Here is a 24,944-nt window from a genome sequence, read left to right on the forward strand (position 1 = left end):
ATATAAAACCTAGAGTAACTAAGGCTTATTTATAGGCTAAAATTCGTAGCATATATGACTAGAATATCCCTAGGTTAATCAGAGTTTAAGTGGAAATCTGAAATAGAGTTTAACTAAGAGAAGAAAGCTGAGAAACTTGAGGTGCACGTTGTCACGTCGTGATTTGGAGTTTGGTTATTGTGACGAAGAAGGATCGCATCATTAGGACGAGAACTTTCTTCTTGTCGTTATGTTTGCTACTCGTTGGGACGAAGAGTTTCTCCTCGTTGCAACATCACATGCTGCTTGATTGAAATGTGAGGCATACTTCCACACACTATCCACAATAAATGTATATTCTCGCTAAAAATAAGAGTCGACTTAGAGATTAAATTAATTTCTTTGAATTATTGTTTAATTGATTGTTATTAAATCATTAAAGTTCAATGTGAAAATTAAATTAATTAGTCGCCATAGATTTTATTGAACAAGACAATTAAATTTATAATTTACTTATAGATTCTAGTACAATAAAGTTGACATGACTTTAACGAAATTAAAATTTTGTTGAGAAAATGATTTAATTGAGTGAATTAATTAAATAAATAATATTTGGAAAATAGAAATTTGATTATTAGGTTGAATAAATTATATTAGTTAGTTTAAGTGTAGATAACGCATATAATTGTACTCAATACACAAATGAGCTCATTTATCATGTGATGGGTGACACATTAGTTTTAGAAAAGAAGTGTACGCCACCTATCTTATAATCCTTTGTTGTTAAAATATTAGTATTTTATTACATCTTGTTCAACTAAAGCTCTTGTAATTTTCCTATAAATAGAGACTATGAGTTAGGTAACCATACTATTGTTGAGAGTAGTTATTTTGAAGAAATTCAAAGAGATTTCCTTTTTAAGTAAATTCTATTTTTATTGAGAACTCGAGTTAGAATTTTTTCCCATAGAGAGATTTAGTATAGAAATTTAATAGTTTTCATTGTCGATCGATTCGTATTAAAACCATTCTAATTTTTTTAGAGCTTATAAGTGCAAATCTAATACAATTACAAATATATGTTTGTGCAATAACAAAATAAAATCAAATTAATACAAAGTACAACCTAATGAGGAATCAGAATATGATAAGACAAAACCCACTCACGGCAACTATGCGTGGTGAGATTGGGGACCCACACATAGTAATTGTTTATATAGCTCTTTTAGTTTTTAAAAAATCACAAGTAAATATAATGATAAAATTACACTTTGATCCTCCAAAATTTTTATTCATTTTTGACTTCCCTAAACAATTTCTTAGCTTTACCCAAAAACTCGAACTTGAATACTCCATCACTTAAGACCTCGGTACTTTCCCATAACCTCAAGACCTCATTAGCAAAACCAATTTAATGAAATCATTTGAGGTTGCTTTTATAAAAGGTAGAAGGTAAAATTATTCCGAGAACAGAACTTGAAATCGATGAAGTAAAAACTTTTAGAAAATTATTTGACGGTCCCTTATAATTCAATGGACGAAACAAATTAAGTTAAATCACTTTATTTCAAGTGGTTTTGAGTTTAAAATCATTTGGAATTCAACCTTCTGGGTTTTGATATTCATATTATTCAATTTATTGGATTTTTAAACAAAAACAAGTATCTGTTCGATACATTTGATAGGGGTTCAAATGGATTTTCTTTTTCCAAGTTTATATTTGATGTCGATTTCAAATTGTAATTAAAAAAAACCTTCGTCTGTTATAATTATAATAGAATCAATAAATTAATAAATAAAAAATTAGGTAAAATACACTTAATGTCACTAAATGCCAGTCCATCATTGAGATTGAAATTTTAAAAATTTTTATAGCGTTTACCATTATTGTTCATCAGTACTTTTGTAAAGATAAAATATCTATGATGTTATAAAGTAGAAGATTTTATAAGGGATTACAATATAATTTCATTAAAACCACTCTTTCATTTGTGGCTTTTTTTATTTTATTAAAATCTCAGTTTAAAATCAATGTTTAGATTGAAAAGCTTATTGTTTACCAAATTTTTTTATTTGAAATCATGGTTTTTTCAACATCAATGGTAAACACACCCCAAACTTTTAATAAGTTTATATTTTGGTCACTCAACTTCAAAAGGTTATAAAATGATCATTGAACTATTCAAAAGTTTCGTTTAAGTTACAAGGTTGTTAAAATTATTGTTGCATAGCCTTCTTTGTTCGCACTGCCTACATCAATCGAAAGCTCGTGTTCCCCTTCTCTTCTATAATTCAGTTTTTTTTTTGTGAAATAACGTTGAACGTCACGAATTTGGGAACCAAAATTCAAATAAGTTTTTCCTCGATATCCAACACCAACCATTAAATCGACTTGAATCTAAGGTATGCTTTTCCACTCGTCGATGGGTACTGATTCATCGTACCAATCACTAAATCGTTACTTGGAACTCACCAATCGAAGTTTAAAGAAAAAGTTAATTGTCTATTTAATGACTTAAATAAAACTTTCGAAATCATTTTAAATATTTTTAAAGTTAAATAATTAAAACATAAATTTAATAATAATTTATTCAAGTAGATTAGTTACCAAAAAATATTTTATTCTTCATAGGTTTCAACAAGTAAGAACTACGGACACCTAAATGGAATAGATAGATTTTGTCGGCAGACGTAAAGAGTGATAGGATTAGAATCGAATCTAACAAATCAAAGAAAAAAATGTATTATTTATACATATATTAAATTTGAGGTGATAAAATTATGTCACAGTCAAAGTCTTATTTTAAAATATTTGTACATTTTAATTTTATTATGTATATTTTATTTTTTCTATCAATTAATATAATGGTAATGTTACTCATTGAGTCGGTGTCATAAGTTAACTCGATATCAACCCAAGATTAACGACAACACCATAATAAACAATTGTAGTGCATTTAATATTCCTAGTATGATGTATATATGTGTTTAAATTTAGTTTTACTCACAATTTAATCTAATTTTTTAATCTCATACATAGTGCATGTGTTATTATTACTTAGTTCCAAACTATCTATTACTTGTGTTCTAAAATGTTATTTTTGCATACATACTGTGTGATATAATTTATTGTATTTATTTATTTTGTTTATTATAATATATCTATTTATTACTTACATTTAAACATTTTACCGAATTAGTGTCACTCTTAATTATAATTAATATTATTATGATAACATTTTATCTTTTCAAACATTTTATTATCTTCAAATAAAGTAATTACAAATTCAAGTATCGAACACATGTTCAATAAAATAATTACAAATCCAAGTCCACTATCACTTCACAATTATTTATTATTAAATAGTTTTTAAACATCAAACTTTTTTCATTCACAATTTGTATGTAACAAAATCTAACAATTATTTATATGTTGTCACGAGCCTAGATCTTTCTTCTCGTGATCCGTGCGGCCTTAGGCGATCCATTCGTCCAAACTTTCCTAAGTCAGCCTTTACTTAAGTGAGGATTCCTTAAGAACTTCTCCAAAGCACCAATTTGTATAGCAGAAGCAAACAATACCAAAAGAAGCTACAAAGAACAACAGAAAGAATGCACACAAGGTGTTTGAGCAAATGTTCTCAGAATTCTATTACTTTTAAGAATTCAAATACAATAGAATGATTTACAAGTGAGGGGGAGGCTCTCTATTTATAGTTGAGCTCCCCCAAAACTGGCGGTCAAGGTTAAATTACATCGACGGACAAGATTAGTCCATCCCTTAATTTTGGAGATTAACAAGATTACATCATATCATATCAAATCTACAAGGTATGATTCCCCTACTTACTAAAAATAGCCTAAGTTGTCATATCTTTATTATCGGGCCAACCAGGCTTCAATCTGACAGGTTTCTCCAACAGTTCTTTGAATCGGGCCAGTTCTCATGGGTTAAATGTTCTCCATCTAATTGATAGACCTCCATGGGGCGCATCTTGCGCCATGGTCACTGGCTTTGCGCTTTGACCCGTGACATTCTCCTCCACCCATTCTCGCAAGGCCCTCGTTGCGACTTCCAAATGGCAATGTCTTGATTCACCTTGGAACTCTCTCGTTGCCTTGGTTTCCTCCCGACTTGTCCTGTAATCGGGTTATCCCCTCTTCCGGAACCTTTATCTTGGCTTCTGTCGCCTCTTAACTTGAACTGTTACACTCGTTGGTACATCTCGTTGGCAAGAAGTCCCAACTTTAACTTGCCCTAATTTTGACTTGTTCCCTTTTAAATCGCCTTGATTCTCACACCTTAGCTTCGTATTGCCCACAGTCCCTCAATCTCATTGCTTATGAACTTTGAAAGGGCCCCTATGACCTTGCTAAGCCAACAAGTCAGAATTCAAAGCACTATCAAAGTGTTCGCAATGTACCTTACAGCATTTACTCGTTTCGACTATTTCTGCATCGTTCCTTTTTCCTCGAAGCCCGATGCACAACCCATCTTTCCTAAAGGTGTCAGCTCCACAGTCGAATCTGCAGGCTTCATATCGATCTCTTGCGCCACTAACACTTCCGAAAGGGCTTTCGTAGCTTTTCATTCTATCGAGTCAATGTTCCTCCCATATGAAACATCCTCGACTAGTTGGATTGACAATAACACCTTTGTCCCAACCTTCATATCTCAATGCACCGGTACAACAATTTTTTATAACGGGCCGATGACAATATGAATTTGATCGGCCCATGGATACAGAGATGCCTAAATTCTGTCAAGGAAGTTTAAGCCAATCACATAATCATAATCATCTAATTGGATTACCTCGAATTCTTCCTTGCCCTTCCATTCGCCAATTTGTAGCTCCACATTACGAACTACTCCCACAGTTGGAGCCTCCTCGAAATTTACTATATTGATCTTCCTATTCGATTTCTTAATCGAGAGACCAAGTTTCCCCACAGCCTTTTCCGATATGAAAAAGTCCGATGCTCTCGTATCGACAAGAGCACCCTCTTTTGACTTGCAATGTTGATGTCTACAATATCAACCCTTCTCCACCATTCATTTTCTTAGGAATGAGCACCATCGAATTCACCCTCGATGTCTTTTTCTCAATAGGCCTCGTCTCTTCCGGCTCATCATTCCTCTTGATAGCTGAAACTGAAGATACCTTTCGGCAGTACCTCTTCATATGCGATCTATTACAAAGGTAGCATCTCAACTTTCTCATATTCTCTTTTGGACTGTTAGGTCTCCACTTCCTACTTTCGTGGTTTTCCATTACCACCGTCGCTACTACTACCGTTATCATAATCGTTATGCTCTTCATCTTCTTCATGGTACCCACTATTGCCCCTCCCATTGGGCTTGAAAGATTCAAACCTGTCTCTTTTTGAAACAAGTTCCACTAAGGACTCTGTCCATGGTTTCAACCCATCCGTAAAGGAGAAAAATATTTCCTTCTCGCTTAAATCAGAAATTTAGAGCATGAGTTCACTGAACTCCCGCACATACTTTCTAATTGTGCCTCGTTGCGTAAGTCGTCGCAACTTTTCTTGAGCTTCATCCTCGGCATACTCGGGGTAAAATTGTGCTTTGAACTCCTTTTAGAACTCCTCCCAAGTCCCAATCTTGATCCCACCACGTCTCACATCAGTGGACCTACGCTGCCACCATAATAAAGCAACGTCAGTAAAATACATAGTAATAATATTTACCTTTGTGGCATCATCATCGATGTTCATCGCACGGAAGTATTGCTCTATAGCCTAAAGAAAGTTGTTCACTTCACTTGCGGACCTTACCCCTTTAAATGCTTTCGGTTTGGGCATATCCATTGCCTGCTGCTTTGGCTTCGAAGCCAACATTTCATTACCCACGGCAGCCTTGAAAATCTTAAGCTCCCCCTTAAGCTCATTGATCTCTTCCTTTGAAGCTATCACCATAGCCTCAAGAACATCATCCTTCCCAACCAACTTATTTTCCAAGGAATCGATAGTATCCCACACATATTCCCTAAGTTGCTCCTTCATGGACTGCAACCCATCAGTGATTCTATCATCAACTTCGTTGATCCTCTCCTTGACATCCCCCATAGACTCCTCAAGAATGACAACTCGACCTTCCAAAGCTGATAATAAATTCCTTGACCAACTCGCTTTTCTGGCCCTTCCATGGGTCTCCATTGGATTACTCTGATTGACAACTTCTTTCGACATCCCAATAGTGCCTTCGAACCAATAGCTCTAATACCACTTGTCACGGGGCTAGACCTTTTGTCTCGCGATCCGTTCGTCCAAACTCGCCTAAGTCAGCCTTTACTCAAGTGAGGATTCCTTAAAAACTCCTCCAATGCACCAATTTGTATAGCAGAAGCAAACAATGCCAAAAAAAGCTATAAAGAACATCAGAAAGAACGCACACAAGGTGTTTGAGCAAATGCTCTCAGAATTCTATTACTTTTAAGAATTCAAGTACAATGGAATGATTTACAAGTGAGGGGAAGGCTCTCTATTTATAGTTGAGCTCCCCCAAAACTGACGGTCAAGATTAAATTACATCGATGGACGAGATTAGTTTATCCCTTAATTTTAGAGATTTACAAGATTACATCATATCATATCAATCTACAAGATACGATTCCCCTACTTACTAAAAATAGTCTAAGTTGTCATATCTTCATTATCGGGCCAACCAGACTTCAATCTAACAAGTTTCTCCAACAGTTTTTTGAATCGGGTTAGTTCTCTTGGGCTAAATGTTCCCTATCTAATTGATAGACCTTCATGGGGCGCATCTTGTGTCATAGTCACAGGCTTTGCACTTCGACCCGTGACATATGCAACTAAGTTTAATATCAAATGACACCAATTCAATTAATGAAATAACAATGAAGTTGTAAAGTTTTAAAATTAAAATAGGTAATTAGAGTTAATTATGTATTTCAATTTTTTTTTAATTTTTAAAACATTCAATTACTTTGGTAACTATCCAACTAAAGTTCTGCTATCCACCCAAAAGTTCAATATTTTAATTAAAGTAATAAAATAAGCTAACATTTTCAATTCTTATAAATAATATTTAATTATTTTAAATAAAATTAATTTTCAACTAAAATAGATAAAATATTTATTTTTCACTAATATTGTTACTGTAAAAATTATATTTATATTTATGAAGTTATATATTTGTGTCATATTAAAATTAATTTTTATTTTTGATATAAAGTTTAATAATTACTCATAACTTTTTTCCAACTTTTAAATAAAAGATAAATGAACTTTAATGCGCTCAAAATCACGTCCTCACATACTAATAATAATGCAGATATCAATTATGGTAAGACTTAATCGGCTATTTATGAAATTACATATTTATGTAAATTTTATTGGGTATATTTGAGTCAAATTAAAATCATTATTTTTATATTAAACTTTTAAAATGTAATCATATCTTTAACTAGAGTTAAAAAAGGCACCATGTTAGATAACAATAAACCCGACAAGAAGGCTGTGACGTAACACAAGTGACAGCACCGGCGTGTTCTCATATTTCTTACTCTTTGCTTCCGTCATCTGTCGTAATCGAAGTTTCGGCGCTTTCCACTTCTTGTTCACCCCATTCGGTAATCGCTAGCCACGACTGTTGTGTGTGTATGTATATAAAACAGCATAACACAGCTTAGTGCGTATACCAAGGGAACTTGAAATGGAATACTTGACTGATAATTTGGGTGGGAATAAGGGAATGAAAAGGTCTCGTTGTTCTTCAGCTAAGGTTGAGAGGAAGATCATTGAGAAAAACAGGAGAAATCATATGAAGAATTTGTACTCCATGCTCAATTCTCTACTCCCCCATCAAAATTCCAAGGTATGTTTTTCTTTTTTGGGGCTTAATATGCTAATTGCAGGAGTACTTTCAGTTTTCATTTCAATGGGGATATGCTAATTGCAGGAGCCATTGTCACTACCTGATCAAGTAGATGAAGCTGTGAAATACATAAAGAGGCTGCAAACAAAGTTGAAGGAATCTAGGGAGAGAAAGGAAAGCCTAATGGGAAGAACGAGATCCTACAGATGCACCCACAGTAATGATAGTACTAAACCTGCTGAAATTAGGATTAACGAAAACGGTTCAGCTATGGAGGTGGCTTTGATGACAGGGCCCGGCAGTCAGTACATGTTTTATGAGATGATCCGCATATTTCATGAAGATGGAGCTCATGTACTGAGCTACAATTTCTGGGTTGTTGGGAATACAATTTTCCACATTGTTCATGCTGAGGTAATTAACCCACCTCTGCTCTTCAATTCCAATTTCAATTTTTTTTTTTAAATCTTGGAATTAAAATTTTCATTGTTGGACGCAGATTGGAGAATTTGGTGTAGCGAAAATAATAAAGGAGAAATTGAACAAGTTTGTGAATGAAGACAGGTGCAGGGAAGAGGAACTTGAACAAGAGCTATATTGGGACTACGAAATCCCTCCCGAAACGTGGAATTTCCATGTCATGTGATTCACGTTTCTCAATCTAGCTGCTTCTATGCCCCGCTAGGCTGCTTGCTGGTGTAATATTGCCTTTATTTGTTTCTATTATCTGGTGTCAGCCATTCCTTCAGTAATGGAACAATCATAAGTGGACTTCGAAACTTTCCAATTGTTTATTGAGAGTAAGGGACTAAGAGTAAAGCTGGATGAAATGTATTTAATGCTTTTCTTTAATTTCATCTTTTTGGTTTATTGACAATTAACGTTAGTCTAATTTCCCTAAGTTTCAAACTTAAAAAGAAAATTAAGTTTTTGCCAACAACATAAACCAATAATTAAGGGGTTTTTTTTTAGCATTCCTAAGGTTTAAGTCTCTTCCCAGCTTGACTTTATAAAAAAAATTTGTGATCAAATGAGTTGAGATTATAGATGTCCATGGCCAAGTGAGCTTCAGGCTACGCCCTAACAAAATTTTAAGTTTGGGTTCATTCCAGCCCGGAAAATGGGTCTAAATTTTATCCAAGCTCGGCTCGGATAAATATGTTAGTACCCGAACTGTAACATCCTCAAACCCCTTTGTAGTAAATAATATGAGATAAAATCTTAGCAAAAAAAATATAAGATAAAAAAAACGAAAGTTGCAAGATATCAAAAGGAAGTTAAATCAAGAAACAAGACATAAGTATAAATATGGAAAAGTTTCGTGGCATAAATTGTAAATATGCGAAAAGTTATGGCATAAGTAAATATGCAAAAAGTTTTGTGGCATAAGTATAAATATGGAAAAGTTGAAGTGAAAGGTCAATAGTGCAAATATCTTAAAGGTAGAAGGATCTAGAAATTTAGGGAAATGGATGAATAAGGACCAAATTGAATAAGCGGAAAAAGTATAAGGGACTAAATTGAAATTTTACCAAATTAAGTGATGATTCAATGATGAAATTTTAAAAGATCATAAAGGGCAAAATAATCAATTAGAAATAGAGAGAAATCTATAAGGCAATGATGATATTGGAGATATTTTGATGACATTTTATAATTATTTAATTAGATAAATATTACTTTATTAATATTTTAATGAGATATTTTATTAATATTTTATTATAAATAGCTAGTATAAAAGGAGAGAAAGATGAAGAAAAAAAAGTAGGATCCTCCCATCTTTCCAACGTGAGTGAGGGGGAGAGAAGAAGAAAATTTTCCTTTCTTTACAATTTGGTCCTTCCACAAAAAATCCACCATTTTTACCTAAAATTTAAAGGAATTTTCATAACCACCAAGAGAGAAAAGTGATAAGAAGACTATGGAGAACAAGAAAATCACATTGGATTCAATAAAATGGAAGCTGGAGGAGAGAGAAAATCAAGTTAAAGTTTGAAATCAATAGGACAAGGTAAGAACATCAAGATTTCAATACATTTTTAAGCTTGATATTATTGAAAAAGTATGAAAATGATGTTAAAGTAGAGTTTTCTTATATAGGATTTTATGTTCTTAATATGGAAGTGAAAGGAATAAGAAGAAGTGATGGGAAATATTGTAGAGAAAGGAAAGGAGGGTGTTGTAAACTTGGTTATCAACATTTTGCACTAAAACAGTTTTGGACAGTAGCAGTAGTCTGACTTTGAAGAATAGGAAAAAATTTAAAGAATTTACTGTATTAATTGGAATAAGTAAAAATTTTGAAATTTTTATGGTAAAAATTTCATCGAATCTAGTTTCAAGAATAAAAAGCGGGTCCTAATTTTGAATCCTGTAAGCCTAGATATGAATAATTTAGTGACTAACACTCAAATGGACAGCCTTGATAAGAGTATTGTGTAATTAGAAGAAAAAAAACCCTTAATTAATGTCACACATAGGCATATAATACGTTAAGAGGAAAAGATTTATGTATATAAAAACATATATTAAGGATGTGGAATGGAGAGGAGGAGGAGGCAAAATAATAGAAGAGTGATAATACTAAGGAATTATTGCAAATAATAGACTTGAAAATACATAAAATAAATTCAAATGCTTTGTTGAGGTACTAAGTGATTTTCATAAAATGATTTGATGAAGTCCTAATTAATATATTGACATTAGTAATGGTATGTAGAAAATATAAATTGCATTTGCAAGTATGAATCCTCTAATGGACTTATTTGTAAAACTTTAATAATTGTGTCAATTTTATAAGCCTTGCTATTTCTGATTGAATATCATGTTATATTATGTGGATTTGAAACTACAAATACTTAAATCTAAATGATTTGTTGTGTGAAATGAGTTGAATTGATTGAATTTTGAGCTTTAAAAAGGGACTTGGATGTTAAAAACTTAAAATATGGTAAAACATGGGAAATAGAATTCTTGACGCGATGACGGAGGAACCACACCGTGATGACATAAGTCAATTTGTGAAGTCTTAACGAGGAACCTCCCGACATCGCGATGTCACCCCTAAATTTTGAAAGCCATTCACTCTAGTCCCTGTTCCTCTTTAGACTATTTTAAAGGTTGCAATAAACCCGTATAAGACTCGAAAATGATACTAAGGCATATCAAAAGCTTAAATTGATCAAGGTGATTAATATAAGTATTCAAAATGAAACAAATTTGACTGTTGTTGCTTTGGCAACAAATGTAGCATTTTGATATATTGACCTGGTGATCAGGTAAGGTATAGGAGTGTTACACGAACCCAGCTTGACCAGTCCATATTAAAAAATTTTGTTTTATTTTTTTATATATAAAAATTAAAAACATAATACATCAAAAACACTAAAAATATTAAAATAAATGTTTCCCAACAAATTGAAAATAAATTTAAAAAGTTTCTATACTTAAATAACACTAAGATAGGACTTAAAAATATATATGTCAACTTCCGATAACAATGAGGACGGCGATGCTTGTCCGGTCGATGGTCGTAATTCTAAAAAAGTTCGGTTTAAGGGAAAAGAAGGGAATAACGTCGAAATGCTAGTTGGCCCGATGTCGTCACCATCTGTGTCCTGGAAAGATTTGTTATTGAGGAATTTTGCTAAATCAACGGAAAGAGCAGGGGGAAAAATAAGGAACATTTTAACCTCGAAGAAAAAGATTTCTCTATGACCATAGTTAATGGAAAATTCGCGATTGATTTTTCTGACCGGGTTAAGAATTACCTGTTGAAAGACATAGAAACCACCGTTGTGGTTAAACTTCTGGGGCGGAGCATTGGATACATTACTCTTCAGAATACGGTTTCAAGTTTGTGGCAACCTTCTAAGTCTTTTCCAATTATGGATTGGAAAATGGCTATTTTTATGTAAAATTTCAAAGTAAAGAGGATTATAAGAAAATACTTATTCAGGGTCCTTGGACCGTCTTCAATCAATATCTCATGTGACCTAGATCTGACTACCAAGACTTCTCGGATATTTGTACAATAAGAAGATTCTTAAGGAGATTGGCGGAATGATAGGGAGGGTAGCGAAGCTTGATTTTAACACCGACAAGGGGTTGAGAGGATAATTTTCGTCAATCTGGATAAGTATAGAAGCAGAGAATTTGTGGAATTATATCTTTATTAATTGATTGAGATTACAGTGAGCTAAATACATACTGTACACAACTAATTCCTAAACTCTAGGAGATAAAAACAATAATTTAAATCTACCTATTTACATGCTTAATAATACAAGTGGAGTTTATCTATATTAATGAAGAATCATCAACAAAGACATGTGCATAGCACGGGTTACACCGATCGCCCCTAAGCGAAGAGTGCGAAGCAACTCCAAGCTTAGAAAGATGAAGGTGAAACAGAGCTTTGGCCAAAGGCTTTGTAAGGGTGTCTGCAAACTGGTCTTTAGCATGAACATGAACAATGCGTAGCTGATTGCATTGCACCTTGTCTCGAACATAATGAAAATCGACGGCAACGTGCTTCATTCGGGTTTGAATGGCATAATTTTTACTGAGATAAATCACACCAACATTATCATATAAACCGTAGGTGGAACTGGTTGAGGAAAACGTAACTCATGTAGTAGATTAGTAACCCAGCAAATCTCAGACACGGAATTAGCAACCGCCTTAAACTTCGCCTCGGTGGATGATCGAGCAATTGTTTGCTGCTTCTTAGAGACCCAGCTGATCGGATTAGTTCCAAGAAACAAACTATGACCCGATGTCGAATTGCGGCTGTCAAGATCACCGGCCCAGTCAGCATCTGTATACATGGATTGAGCAAACTGTTGCATACACCGAAGATGTAACCCAAGTGTCGAAGTACCACGCAAGTATCGTAGAACACGCTTCAAAGCTTTCCAATGTTGTTCGGATGGATTGTGCATGAACTGAGAAAGTTTATTGACAGAGTAGTTTATATCCGGCCTTGTAAAAGATAAGTATTGCAATTTTCCCAATACCGTACGATAACGAGTGGCATCGAAGGAGGGAGAGCCATCATGCAATGATAATGGTTCAGTGCTGCTCATCGGGGTGGGTGCCGGATTACAATCCTGCATGTTCTCGGCACTCAGTAGATTTGCAATGTAGTTTGTTTGAGTGAGATACAAGCCAGCAGCCGTACGAGTGACTTCAACACCTAGAAAATAATGTAGATGTCCAAGGTCTTTGATGGAAAAACGATTAGCAAGTGAATCAATAATGCGATCAACTGTTGCAACATGAGTCCCAGTGACAATAATATCATCGACATAGACCAAAACAATAACTTGGACCACACCATTGCACAAAGTAAAGAGAGAGCTATCGGACTTGGACTTGTGAAAACCAAGATCATGCAGATAGGAGGTGAGAATATTGTACCATGCTAGTGGAGCCTGTTTAAGACCATAAATTGCTTTGCGGATGTAATAAACATGATTCGGATAGGTAGAGGACTCAAAACCGGGAGGCTGCAGCATGTAGACTTCTTCATCTAATTCTCCTTGCAAGAAGGCATTGTTTACATCAAGTTGTCGAAGCACCCAATTGTTTGAAACTGCCAGAGACAAAACCACTCGAACCGTCATTTGTTTGACTACCGAACTGAAAGTTGAGTGATAATCAATATCAGGGCGTTGAGTGAAACCTTTGGCAACCAGCCGAGCTTTATAGCGATCAATCGTACCATCTGACTTACGCTTTATCCTAAAAATCCACTTACAGGCAACAATATTTTTAGTATTATCTTTGGGAACCAATTCTCATGTCCCGGTTCTATCTAAAGCATCGAGTTCAAGTTTCATAGTATCCCGCCACTCTTTGTTTTTTTTTTTGCTTGGGTAATGGTGTTGGGTATGGTTTCAGGATACAGGGTGGCAAGACAGTTAAATTTTTTCTTTGGTTTGAAGACATTATTTTATGATCTAGTGATGACTCGAGGCTGAGTGGAAACTGTCGTGGGCTTAGCTAAAGATGTCGAGGTGGTTTGGGGAGTAGATTTTGTCGTGGATTGAGTAGTGGCAGGGTCAGGTATAGAGGGTATCGGATCAGAATGATGGCTGGGATGACCGGGATGACTGGGCTGATCAGGTCGGAAGGTATCGGCTGAAAGTGGTGCTTGTGTTGGTGCATTGTTTAGTGACCGAGAGGATGGAGAGGAAGAAGAGGTTAACATACCTTGAATGCTTGAAGTCGCCAATGATGCCGGGCATGAGTTGATGGTCTTGGCATTAAGTGTTGGGGCTGGGCAAGTAGCTGGTGGGATTGGGTTCGGCACAAGGATCGGGGCAGGAACGGTGTGGTCGACAATGGGCGTTGGAGTGGGCTCGGCAGTATGATGTTCTCGGCTGGTGATAAGAGACATGTCCCATTCAAGAGATTTGGTTTTCAGCAACATATTACGAAACCGTTTTTCATAAGGAAATTCAGTTTCAATAAAGGTAACATCCCTGGACAGATATACTTTAGAGGTCAACAGATCATAGCAAATGTGACAGTGATGGGTAATAAACACACAAAGGTACACACATGGGTTGGATTTGGGATCAAGTTTATGGGTGGCATAGGGTTTAAGCCATGGGTAGCATAGGCAGCCAAAACTTTTAAGAACATCATAAGACGGTGTTTTTTGGTGAAGTTGCTCATACGGGGACTTATACTGCAACAATGGGGTGGGTAATCAATTTATTAAGTACACGGCATGATGACAAGAAAAGGACCAAAACATGGGAGGAAGTGAGGCTTGGTGAAGTAAGGATTTAGCCGTCTCAACAATGTGTCGATGATGACGTTCAACTATGGCTACTCTTTGTGGGGAATATTGAGGGCTTACTAAGTGTTCAATGCAATTGGTTTGAAGGTAGGAATCGAGACTCTTGTATTCTGTTCCGCTATCGGTGTAAAGGGTTAGAATGGTTGCGGAAAAATGCTTTTCAAGTAATGGTTTCAAAGCTTGGAAAATTGTTTGGACTTCGCTTTTGTTTTTCAAAGTATATAGCCAAGTGTACTTGGTATATTGATCAACAAAGATACAGTAGTAAAGTTTTTTATCAATAGAAAGTACTGGCGAAGGTCCCCATAAATCACTAAAAATAGTTTGAAGAGGTTTTGTACTTGTGATTGAAAATTCTTTAAAGGGTAAACGATGGGATTTATTGTATTGACATGAGTTACAAGTCGTAAAACTGTATTTATTGGATAACAGTAAATGAAACTTATTGCAGAGACAACGAAAAATCCGTAAATGAGGATGACCTAGCCTATGATGCCATATATCAGAGGGAACGGTGTGTTGGGCGGTGAAAACAGTAGGACTGGGATTTGGTTGACAAGGCCACTCGTGCAGACCATCTCTACTCCGTCCTTGCACCAATGGTTTCTTCGAGATGAGATCCTTCACACAAAAGTAAGACGGAAAAAATTCAATAGATGTTTGATTATCTTGACAAAACTGGGAAACAGAAATTAAATTACGTGTAATGTCAGGTGCACAAAGAGTATTAGGAAGCTTAAAAACAGAATTCGATGCTTGTAGATTTTTTATGCCTGTATGAGAGATCGAAATTTTCATACCATTACCAACAGTAATACCATCATTGCCAAAGTATTTAGATAGATCACCGGAGTCGGAAGTCATGAGATGAGATGCACCGGAGTCAACTAGCTACGTGTTTTGACTCTGTGTGCGTCCTGAAGCAAAATTTGTTTTGGCCTCATAATGATTGTGTGACGCGGAGCGGCAAACATCGGCCTCATGATTGGTCTTACGACATAATTGACATTTGACATCTGGATTGAAACCATTTTTTCGCACATTCGAGGAACGAATTTGGATCTCGCCATTGATTATTCGAGCGATTTGTTGCACGCCATGACTGGGAATACCGACGAGTGTTCCGAGAATTTTTGTTTGTTGGAGGCTTGGATCGTTGAGCAACTGCGGCAGTGATCAGAGTGATCGGTTTCTTTGATTCCTCATGCGCCAAGAACATCTCATGATCCATTAATTTATCACAGAGATCTTCATAAGAGATCATCGTATCGCGAGCTTGAATAGCAGCTGAGATTTCACGATAAATTTGATCCAAGGCCTCGGAGGATGTGAACAACCAAGTCACCATCGGCAAGAGGGGCACCAGCCTCAGCAAGTTCATCGGCAATGGCTCGTGCTCGATTGAGATACTCGGTCATGGATTGAGTGTCTTTGGTGATGCGAGCGAGTTGATCGCGGAGACTAAAGAGTCGAGATTGAGATTTATTTGCATAGGTCGAGTGAAGGGCTTCTCAGGCACGTTGGGTAGAGACGGCGTTGGCCACTGTGGGCGCAATAGTTGGTTCGACTGATGCCATCATCGCACTCTGAATGAGCTTATCTTGTTGAATCCAGATATTGTATGCTGGATTTGGGGTGTTGGTGTCACCGATGATACGAGTAGGAGTGGTTTTGGAGCCATCGAGGTAGCCGAAAAGATCGTGGCCGATCATAAGCATAGAGAATTAAGCCTTCCATGTGGAGAAATTGATGCTCCCAGTCAGTTTAATCGGAAGCTGAGATGTTGCATTGAACTGGATTACTGACGTTGTGGTGGTGTCGGCGTTATCACCGTTAGCTGTAAGGGCCATGAGGGACGGGTGGGAGATGAGGGAAAAAAAAACTGATTGGTTAGGCTTTGTTGGCTCTGATTACCATATAGAAGCAGAGAATTTGTGGAATTATATATTTATTAATTGATTGAGATTACAGTGAGCTAAATACATATTGTACACAACTAATTCCTAAACTCTAGGAGATAAAAACAATAATTTAAATCTACCTATTTACATGCTTAATAACACAAGTGAAGTTTATCTATATTAACAAAAGAATCAATCAACAGCAGCATGTGCATAGCACGGGGTTACACTGATAATAAGCCTTTAATTTCTCAAATTTTGGTTAACGGAAAAACACAGAGAGTAGAGAATGAGTCCTTACCGATTGTTTTCTTTTCATGCGAGAGACATGGCCATGTTAAGGATTTGTGTTCCTTCTCTGCCAGTACTAAGGGTAACGCCAGAGAAAAAGAGGGATCAATGGAGACCAAGCCTATAACAGGAGATTCGATGAAGGAGGCGACAGAGTTTGGGCCTTGGATGATCGTTGACAAGTGGTCTCACCGTAATCTCAAATATTCGAGCAAATCAGTGGCTAAAATTCCAGGAAGTTAAGCAAATGGTTCAAGATTCAGGTCATTAGTTTTGATGGAAAAAGGAAATGGGGAATAAGAAGATTGTACGGTTGATTTATCGAGGATCAATTTTAAGAAAGGAGATTTTTTCAAGATACTTAAATGTGATAATAAAAGGAAAGGGGCCAAAGATTTAGATCTGGTTATTGAAGTAGAAGAGTTGGACAACGCGGGTCATGGTTGTAGGTCTGGGCCTAGGGATTAATCTAAGAAGTTGGGTTCAGATTTTATGGGAATTGGGTCGATTGTGGGGAATGAAGTGGACCAAAACTTAGCTGCAAAGGGAGGCGTTAATGCTGGTAAAAGGTCAGTTTCAAGGGGTTTAGGCCAACTCGATGGCAGCCATAAAATAAATAATGCCTCTTCAGGCCCAGTTGAAAAGTCTCTCTCACCCATTCATAATTTCAATTATTATTTGTTGAGTAATAATTTAAGCCTTTAATAAAATATTTTTTGTAGAATATTAATAGATATTTCAACCCATTGTTTTTTATTACAAAAAAAAATGAAACATTACATTAGCTCATAAATCATGAAAAAAATGGTAAAGGATTATTTTGTTCCTGATAGTCATTACTTTAATTGGTAGATAGGAAGATACTCTAGACCGAATTCATGGGGAGTACTGCCTAGTCATTTCTACGAATTTAAAGCCCCAATTAGTATTATTTTTATGTTATCCAGAAGTCTCTTTTTATATAATTTACATAATCTCCATTACCAATCCTTTATGTATTTTGGTGTTCCTAACCATCCACTTATTTTTTGTTCAATCCCTCATTTGTTTAGCAATACATGTAAGGGAATCCATACAAAGGACAGTGAAAACTCTATACGGTTGATCTTTTGAGCCCGCTTCAAGGTAAATTGATTAATCAACCAGACTTGGGATAAAAACTTTTTCCGCTTACGTTTTCTTTCACTTAACTCTTGTACATAGGAAATGAAATTCTATTTTTTATCCAATTTATTGAGAATTTATAAATTGCTTTCTTTCACTCATATATAACTATCTAATTTAATTTATCAACTGGTGATTATCTTACAATAAATGATATTTACTACTTTCTTTCACTCATATATAATTATCTAATTTAGTTTTTCAACCAATGGTATTTCCTAGAATTACAGTTGACAAAAAACTTTAATAACAAAAACGCTTATCTACATTTGCCGTCTGCATGAGATATTTCTTTTTAATGTTGCATAAGACTTTTCTTTAATATTCTCATAAAACAAAATTCATCAACTTAAACTTCCTCTTCAATTTTTTTATGAATTTTAAATTTTATTATTATTTTCACTCAAATAAATATTTTATTTTAAAAAATTTAAAAGACTTCTTCAAATCATTTATCCAAACACACCCTTAAATTATTTTTCAAAGCCTAAATAGTAAAAATAAATTATATTCTGATTTCTTTTTCTTTTTGATAATAAAAAGTTATGTCAAGAAACATAAAAAGTAAAAAATAGAGAATCAATATTTGTTTAATGTTTTTTAAAGAATAAGTACGGGATATTTCTATACATATAATACATAGAGAAATTTTGAAGGGTTTAAAACAATTTTTCTCATTTTCTCCCACTTTATCTATTTTTATTTAATTTTTAAAAGGAGTTTCAATTTTATCATTTTATATATAATTAAGAGTAAATTGATAAAGTATAAAAATTGAGAACTAAAATTATTATTATACCACTTAAAAAAGTGATCCTAACATTAAGGATTAAATTATAATTTTATTTTAGTTGAATGAAGAAAATGAAATATAATGGTTTAGTTTACACCGGTTATTAATCATCGTCATGCATGTTAGCCGGTAGGGAAGTTAGGAGAGCCCAATCTGGAGAGGCTGTCGCCGTTAGGGGCGGTTGCCTATATTTCATAAATTTAAATTATTGCCTGTTTCTCCAATTCAATTAAACGTAGGTAAATGTGAGATCTGGGGAAAAAACAACGGTTTTCCCCAAACGCCCGCAAGATCCCCCATGTCACTACTCCGCTCTTTTAAAGAAACACTAAAACCCTGTTGCAATTCATCCTCATTTTCACAACCTTCCTTATCCCAACAACCACCTCTACCATCTGTAATAAACCAGAGGAAACCCCCCAAATCTTCGCTTTCGCGCCAGCTTCAACGCCTTGAACACGACTATCTCCCTTCTACACAGGAGTGCCATTTCGGAAACCCTAAATTCTCCTTGCCCCAACTCAAAAACGATGCTCATATGCATGGACAACAAGACGACGATGACCACCAAGAAGAGGCTGAGGAGGAAGAAGTAAAAGAATTTGGGAGAGCCGAATTGGGTCGGGTTCAGTTTGAGGATACGGGTCCTTACGAGCCGTTGGTATTGTCTTCCGATGGAGAATTTCCAATTATACAGGTCATTATTTTTATAATTTAATTGCTTTTGTGGGAACGTTTTATTTTCCTTCGAGAGTTGTTGCAGTAAGTTAAAGTTGCTATTTTGTTTTGGTTAATTGGTTGATTTTTATACTCTTTGGTTGTGACAGGTGCCTGCATATATTAACTGTCGGTTGCTTGCCCATCAAAGAGAGGGAGTCAAGTTTTTATACATGTTATACAAGAGCAACCATGGGGGCATTCTTGGTGATGATATGTGAATACTTTAATCCAATATTTTCACTCTTTATGTTATTACTAAATTGTATATCAATTTGTTTTCAAAGAATACTTGTTGGTTTGTTCATGGTCGGAATGCTTCTCTTTTTTAAGGATTGTAGTGATTTTTATATATTAATATTTATTAGTCGCTTATAGCCTCTGTAATGGAACCCACGTTTTCATCTCATCTTGTTGTTTTTCAGTTTTAAATTCTTACCTGCGCAGTCTTCTAACAAGTATGGCATACTATGTTAAAAGGACCTGCTTATGCTTATGTCATGAATGTGAGTGGTATCATGAACCAAGAAATAGTCCTTTGCAGAGGAATGTACTAAGTGACAACTTAGAACACTTGTTTGACCACCTTAGGTCCTTCATTTCCATGTCATAGCATCTTTTTTACTTACCCATGCAAGTGTTTTTTGGTGGTTCCTCTTCTTTTCTTTATTTATTCTTTCAGATTTTTTACTGTTTCTGCGAGCCTTATATTGTGTGTATTTGTTTAGGTGCACCATCTTTCAATAGGAACAATGGTTCCCTTTTCACCTTTTTAAAATAATTAATGCAGGGGACTTGGCAAGACAATCCAGACAATCGCATTTCTCGCTGCTGTATATGGAAAAGACGAGGAATATGGTGACTCCAGAGTACTGAAGGAAAACCAGCTTGGACAGAAAGGACCTGTATTAATAATCTGTCCCACTTCTGTCATCTGCAATTGGAAGTGTGAATTCTCCAGATGGGCACCCTTTAATGTCTCTCTTTACCATGGGTCAAGCTGTGAACTCATTCTTGAGAAGCTACAAGCTAATGGAGTTGAAGTTCTGGTTACCAGTTTTGACACATTCAGAATTCATGGAAATCTTTTGTCAGAGATCAAGTGGGAGATTGTGGTCGTTGATGAAGCCCACCGCCTGAAAAATGAAAAATCAAAATTCTATTCAGCATGTTTAGAAATTAAGACTCGCAGACGTATTGGTCTTACAGGAACCATCATGCAGAACAAAATTATGGAACTCTTTAATCTCTTTGACTGGGCTGCTCCTGGATCCTTGGGAACAAGGGAACATTTTCGGGAGTTTTATGATGAACCCCTCAAACATGGCCAGAGGGCAACTGCTCCTGAAAGATTTGTTCGGGTTGCTGGTGAGCGTAAACAGCACCTGGTTGCAGTCCTTCATAAATATATGTTAAGAAGGACGAAAGAGGAGACTATAGGACAACTTATGTTGGGAAAGGAAGATAATGTTGTCTTTTGCGCCATGAGTGAATTGCAAAAACGGGTATATCAGAGAATGTTGCAGCTGCCAGACGTTCAATGTCTTATTAACAAGGACCTGCCTTGTAGCTGTGGAAGCCCTCTTGCCCAAGTAGAATGTTGCAAGAGGATTGTGCCTAAAGGAATTATATGGCCTTACCTTCACAGGGGCAGCCCAGAGGGTTGTGATTCATGCCCTTTCTGCCTTGTCCTTCCTTGCCTTGTCAAGCTGCAACAGGTCATTGACTTCCTACTCTTCTTCATCTCTTTATTTTTTTCCCCTCATAATTTTTAATGTTGATCCTTAAATAAAAATTCTTAGGTTCATTTAGGCACTCTAGAAACATCTCCAACTCATTGTTTGAGACAAGAACACCTGCTACATCAGTGCAATTCTGGATCCCTTTGACTAAAAAAGCATACCAGTTCTATTTAACTCATGCATTTTCCTGCAAATTCCATTTAGTGTGGTAAAAGACTAGGAAATTTTTGTTTTACAGGTATCTCACAGATTTATTCTCATATAAGCTATCCCTATTATTGCATTGATTTCAGATTAAACACTATGAGCATTGCATTACTCAAAAAATAGTCATTATTAAAGAAAACATTGTGTGACACGTTATATTATCTATATTGAGCATTTGATATTTAATAGTGTGTATTTTTTTGCATAAACTTTTGAGCAGAAGTCTTGTTGTGTGGTTGGGGATCTGTCTTGTGCTTACTTTTGTACCTTCACTGCAGATTAGCAATCACTTGGAGCTTATTAAGCCTAATCCTAGGGATGAACCAGATAAACAAAGAAAAGATGCAGAATTTGCCTCTGCTGTCTTTGGTCCAGATATTGATATAGTGGGAGGGAATGCCCCAAGTAAAAGCTTTATGGATTTAAGTGACACTAGATATTGTGGAAAGATGAGGGCCTTGGAAAAGTTAATGTCCTCATGGGCGTTGATGGGTGACAAAATCCTTCTTTTTAGCTACTCTGTCAGGTAATATTTTTATTTCATACTTCGGTGCTTAGGTATTTTACATATTTTGAATTATCAGATTACTAGGCCATGAAACCTGGACCTCTATGGCCATATCTTGTGCTTACTTGCTATGCTAGCCAGATTTAAAACGTTGTGAAATACTTTCAGATTGGCCAAATTCCTCGCATCTATGCATGCATTTCCTGAAGATGTTTTTTCACTTTTATTTAATAGAAAGTATATGAGAAAACATTTTCCAACATCAATACCAGGAAAAGGATTTATTAATATTTGTTCTGTACTCCCTGCTTCTTCTTTCTCTTTTTTTCAATTGAATTGAGTCCAGATCACCTGTCAAAACTGTTCCATCTATGATGTTGTAAAAAGTTGCAGAGACTGGAAACTCTCATCGGATTTTAGTATTTCATCTCCAAAATTGGGACTGAATCTAAACTTTAGTTAAAAGTAATTTAATAATTCAATGAGGAGGTCAAAGAATAGCTTGTATAATAAGCTAAGCTTGTTATCATTTTAATCAAGTATATGAAATGGACTTTTTTCTTTCAATTTTTGGTGTTACAAGTTTGCTACTTCATAGCAAAAATGTTCTCATATAGGTCAGAGTTAGGTTCTTGAAGATTGAAGTGTGAATGATGTATTGTGCAGCTATTTTGTCACTTGCACCAATCTTCTCCTTTTTGTTTATTGCATTGAACAATTTTCAGGATGCTTGATATATTGGAGAAGTTTCTTATACGGAAAGGCTTTTGCTTTTCAAGACTTGATGGATCTACTCCTACTAATATGCGCCAATCTCTTGTTGACGAGTTTAACTCAAGTCCAAGCAAACAAGTATTTTTCGAATTAATTTGAACCATAGTGGCTTCTAATTTGAATTTCCATATCATTTTGATTCTTGTTTGGTTTCAGGTGTTCCTTATATCAACCCGAGCTGGTGGACTTGGATTGAATCTTGTAAGTGCTAATCGTGTTGTTATATTTGATCCAAATTGGAACCCTGCCCAAGATTTACAGGCCCAGGACAGATCATTTCGTTTTGGACAGAGGCGGCATGTTGTGGTTTTCCGCCTTCTTGCAGCTGGTTCCCTTGAAGAACTTGTATATTCACGTCAGGTGTATAAACAGCAGCTGTCGAACATTGCTGTATCTGGGAAAATGGAAAAAAGATACTTTGAAGGCGTTCAGGTATAGATGTGGGAATTTTTTAGTCATGGCTAAACTACTCTCTTAGTTATCTGAGTATGTTTTAGGTCTACCTGTATGCTGTTGCAATTTACCTCATCAACAAAATCCATTTGATAGACTAAGTGAAGCATATATTGAACTTGTGGCTGGATTTCAGATGTGAAATGGTCTCAGTCATCCTTTCTGAGTTCAGAGCTCTCTACATTCCATGTAACATCCTTCTTGTTTTCAGGACTGCAAGGAATTTCAAGGCGAGCTTTTTGGAATCTGCAATCTGTTTCGCGATCTTTCAGATAAGCTTTTCACAAGTGAAATTCTTGAATTACATGAAAAGCAAGGGCAACAGCACACAGAACACCATAGTGATAAGCAGGAGCTAACCAGTCTAGGCTCCCTTCCAACTCCGGCAGAAGGAAGTGAAACATTTTCTTCAGTGTCCAAGAATTTGCATCCTAGTGACATAGAGATTGCTGCTACTGATAAACCAGTTCTTGAGGACTTAGGTATGTTCATTTTGCTATGAATGTTTTCCTCTCCTTTTTCGTGTTTACATTTAGTCAATGGCCTAGTGTTCCATTTGTATTTTTTTTATATCATTCTTTTCACGTGGCAAAGAGACAAAAGCTGAACTGGTTATATATATTTTTGAGTTGACATGCAATTTGACTTTCAGTTCTGTGTTGTTTTAACAAGCCAACTGATAAAATGTGCTGTAGCATATGTTTGTTCAAATTGATGGGGAGAGAGAGCTCTTAAATCAACTGACTCTAGAAGATCTCATTCTCTTTATCTTCAGGTATCTTGTATGCCCATCGTAATGAAGATATTGTCAACAGTAGACCTGGGATACAACAGAAAATAATAGTCCTTACTGGCGATAATAACCCGAGAATAGACACAAATGCTTCATGGAAGAGGAAAACAGATGGGGAGGAAAATGTTGTCTCAACCAGAGACAGGAAAAAGATTCAGTATGGTCGGCTGGCGCAGTTGAAGGGCATGGGAGTGGTTGAGTTTAGTAAGTGGGTACTCTCTGCAACTCCTTCAGATAGGGAGAGTTTGCTTCGGAACTACAAAAGAAGAAAAAAGGAGGCATGAAATGATTGAACTGAGTGTTGGTAAGCCCAATCACGAACTTGTAAAGAAACAGATTGTCCAAACTCTGGATTTCTTTTAACCCTTTTTTAAGTGATAGGTCTAACCCGATCTGTGTATAGTACATCCGAAGTTTTTAGAATATGAACCCAGGTTTAATCTAATTAGTTCATATAGCCACCCTTTAATTGGTGATATCTACTAAGTTTGGGACTCAAATCCCAATATCTGTTGTCTTCGTTGTGCATTAAAGAATAGGTTTAGAAACGGCAGGGCTAGTTGTACAACTGGCGTGGCCAACAAGAATGTAGATGTATATTATGTTGAATAATGTATTTACTTCACCTGCAATTTTTCCATCACATGCTGCTTTTATTATTATTATTGTTATAGTTTTTTATTAAATGACTAATATACTTTTTATTAAATGATTATTATTATTTTAATTATCTTTTATCTTTTCATATTTTTATATAGTTTTTAAATAAAAAATTAAAAATAACATGTCTAAAGATTGAACCCATGTTTAATTACATCAATAGTCATTCTTAAGTAAACAAAGAAATATTTTTAACATAAAATGTTTTCTTTTACTAAATTTGTGTATCTATATTGTTTATTAAGTGTTTTACTGAGTTGGCATCATCCTCAATGAGGTTACTAACTCAA

The 24,944-nt window shown here is 35.5% G+C and overlaps 2 protein-coding genes across 2 annotated transcripts; both read left to right on the plus strand.

The window, feature by feature from the left end:
- Positions 1-7,649: 7,649 nt before the first annotated feature.
- Positions 7,650-8,717, plus strand: LOC105764212 (transcription factor bHLH162). Its single transcript, XM_012582717.2, has 3 exons — positions 7,650-7,840; positions 7,925-8,254; positions 8,340-8,717. The coding sequence occupies exons 1-3, from the start codon at positions 7,679-7,681 to the stop codon at positions 8,484-8,486; spliced, it is 639 nt and encodes a 212-aa protein (XP_012438171.1). The 5' UTR covers positions 7,650-7,678; the 3' UTR covers positions 8,487-8,717.
- A 10,182-nt stretch (positions 8,718-18,899) lies between these two features.
- LOC105764213 (switch 2) lies at positions 18,900-24,653 on the plus strand. The gene is made up of 8 exons (XM_012582718.2): positions 18,900-19,497; positions 19,628-19,734; positions 20,308-21,235; positions 21,745-21,992; positions 22,700-22,826; positions 22,905-23,180; positions 23,413-23,683; positions 23,977-24,653. The coding sequence occupies exons 1-8, from the start codon at positions 19,099-19,101 to the stop codon at positions 24,276-24,278; spliced, it is 2,658 nt and encodes an 885-aa protein (XP_012438172.1). The 5' UTR covers positions 18,900-19,098; the 3' UTR covers positions 24,279-24,653.
- The last annotated feature ends 291 nt before the right edge of the window (positions 24,654-24,944 follow it).

Source organism: Gossypium raimondii, chromosome 12, assembly GCF_025698545.1.
Source record: "Gossypium raimondii isolate GPD5lz chromosome 12, ASM2569854v1, whole genome shotgun sequence".
Classification (NCBI taxonomy): Eukaryota; Viridiplantae; Streptophyta; class Magnoliopsida; order Malvales; family Malvaceae; genus Gossypium; species Gossypium raimondii.

What these genes read in the sequence shown, in the direction of transcription:
- LOC105764212 (XM_012582717.2), top strand. Translation starts at nt 7,679, where the DNA reads ATGGAATACTTGACTGATAATTTGGGTGGGAATAAGGGAATGAAAAGG. An exon ending in TCCCCCATCAAAATTCCAAG is followed by an intron (nt 7,841 to 7,924) that starts GTATGTTTTTCT and finishes TGCTAATTGCAG; the next exon opens with GAGCCATTGTCACTACCTGA. An exon ending in TCCACATTGTTCATGCTGAG is followed by an intron (nt 8,255 to 8,339) that starts GTAATTAACCCA and finishes TGTTGGACGCAG; the next exon opens with ATTGGAGAATTTGGTGTAGC.
- LOC105764213 (XM_012582718.2), top strand. Translation starts at nt 19,099, where the DNA reads ATGTCACTACTCCGCTCTTTTAAAGAAACACTAAAACCCTGTTGCAAT. An exon ending in ACTCAAGTCCAAGCAAACAA is followed by an intron (nt 22,827 to 22,904) that starts GTATTTTTCGAA and finishes GTTTGGTTTCAG; the next exon opens with GTGTTCCTTATATCAACCCG. An exon ending in ACCAGTTCTTGAGGACTTAG is followed by an intron (nt 23,684 to 23,976) that starts GTATGTTCATTT and finishes CTTTATCTTCAG; the next exon opens with GTATCTTGTATGCCCATCGT.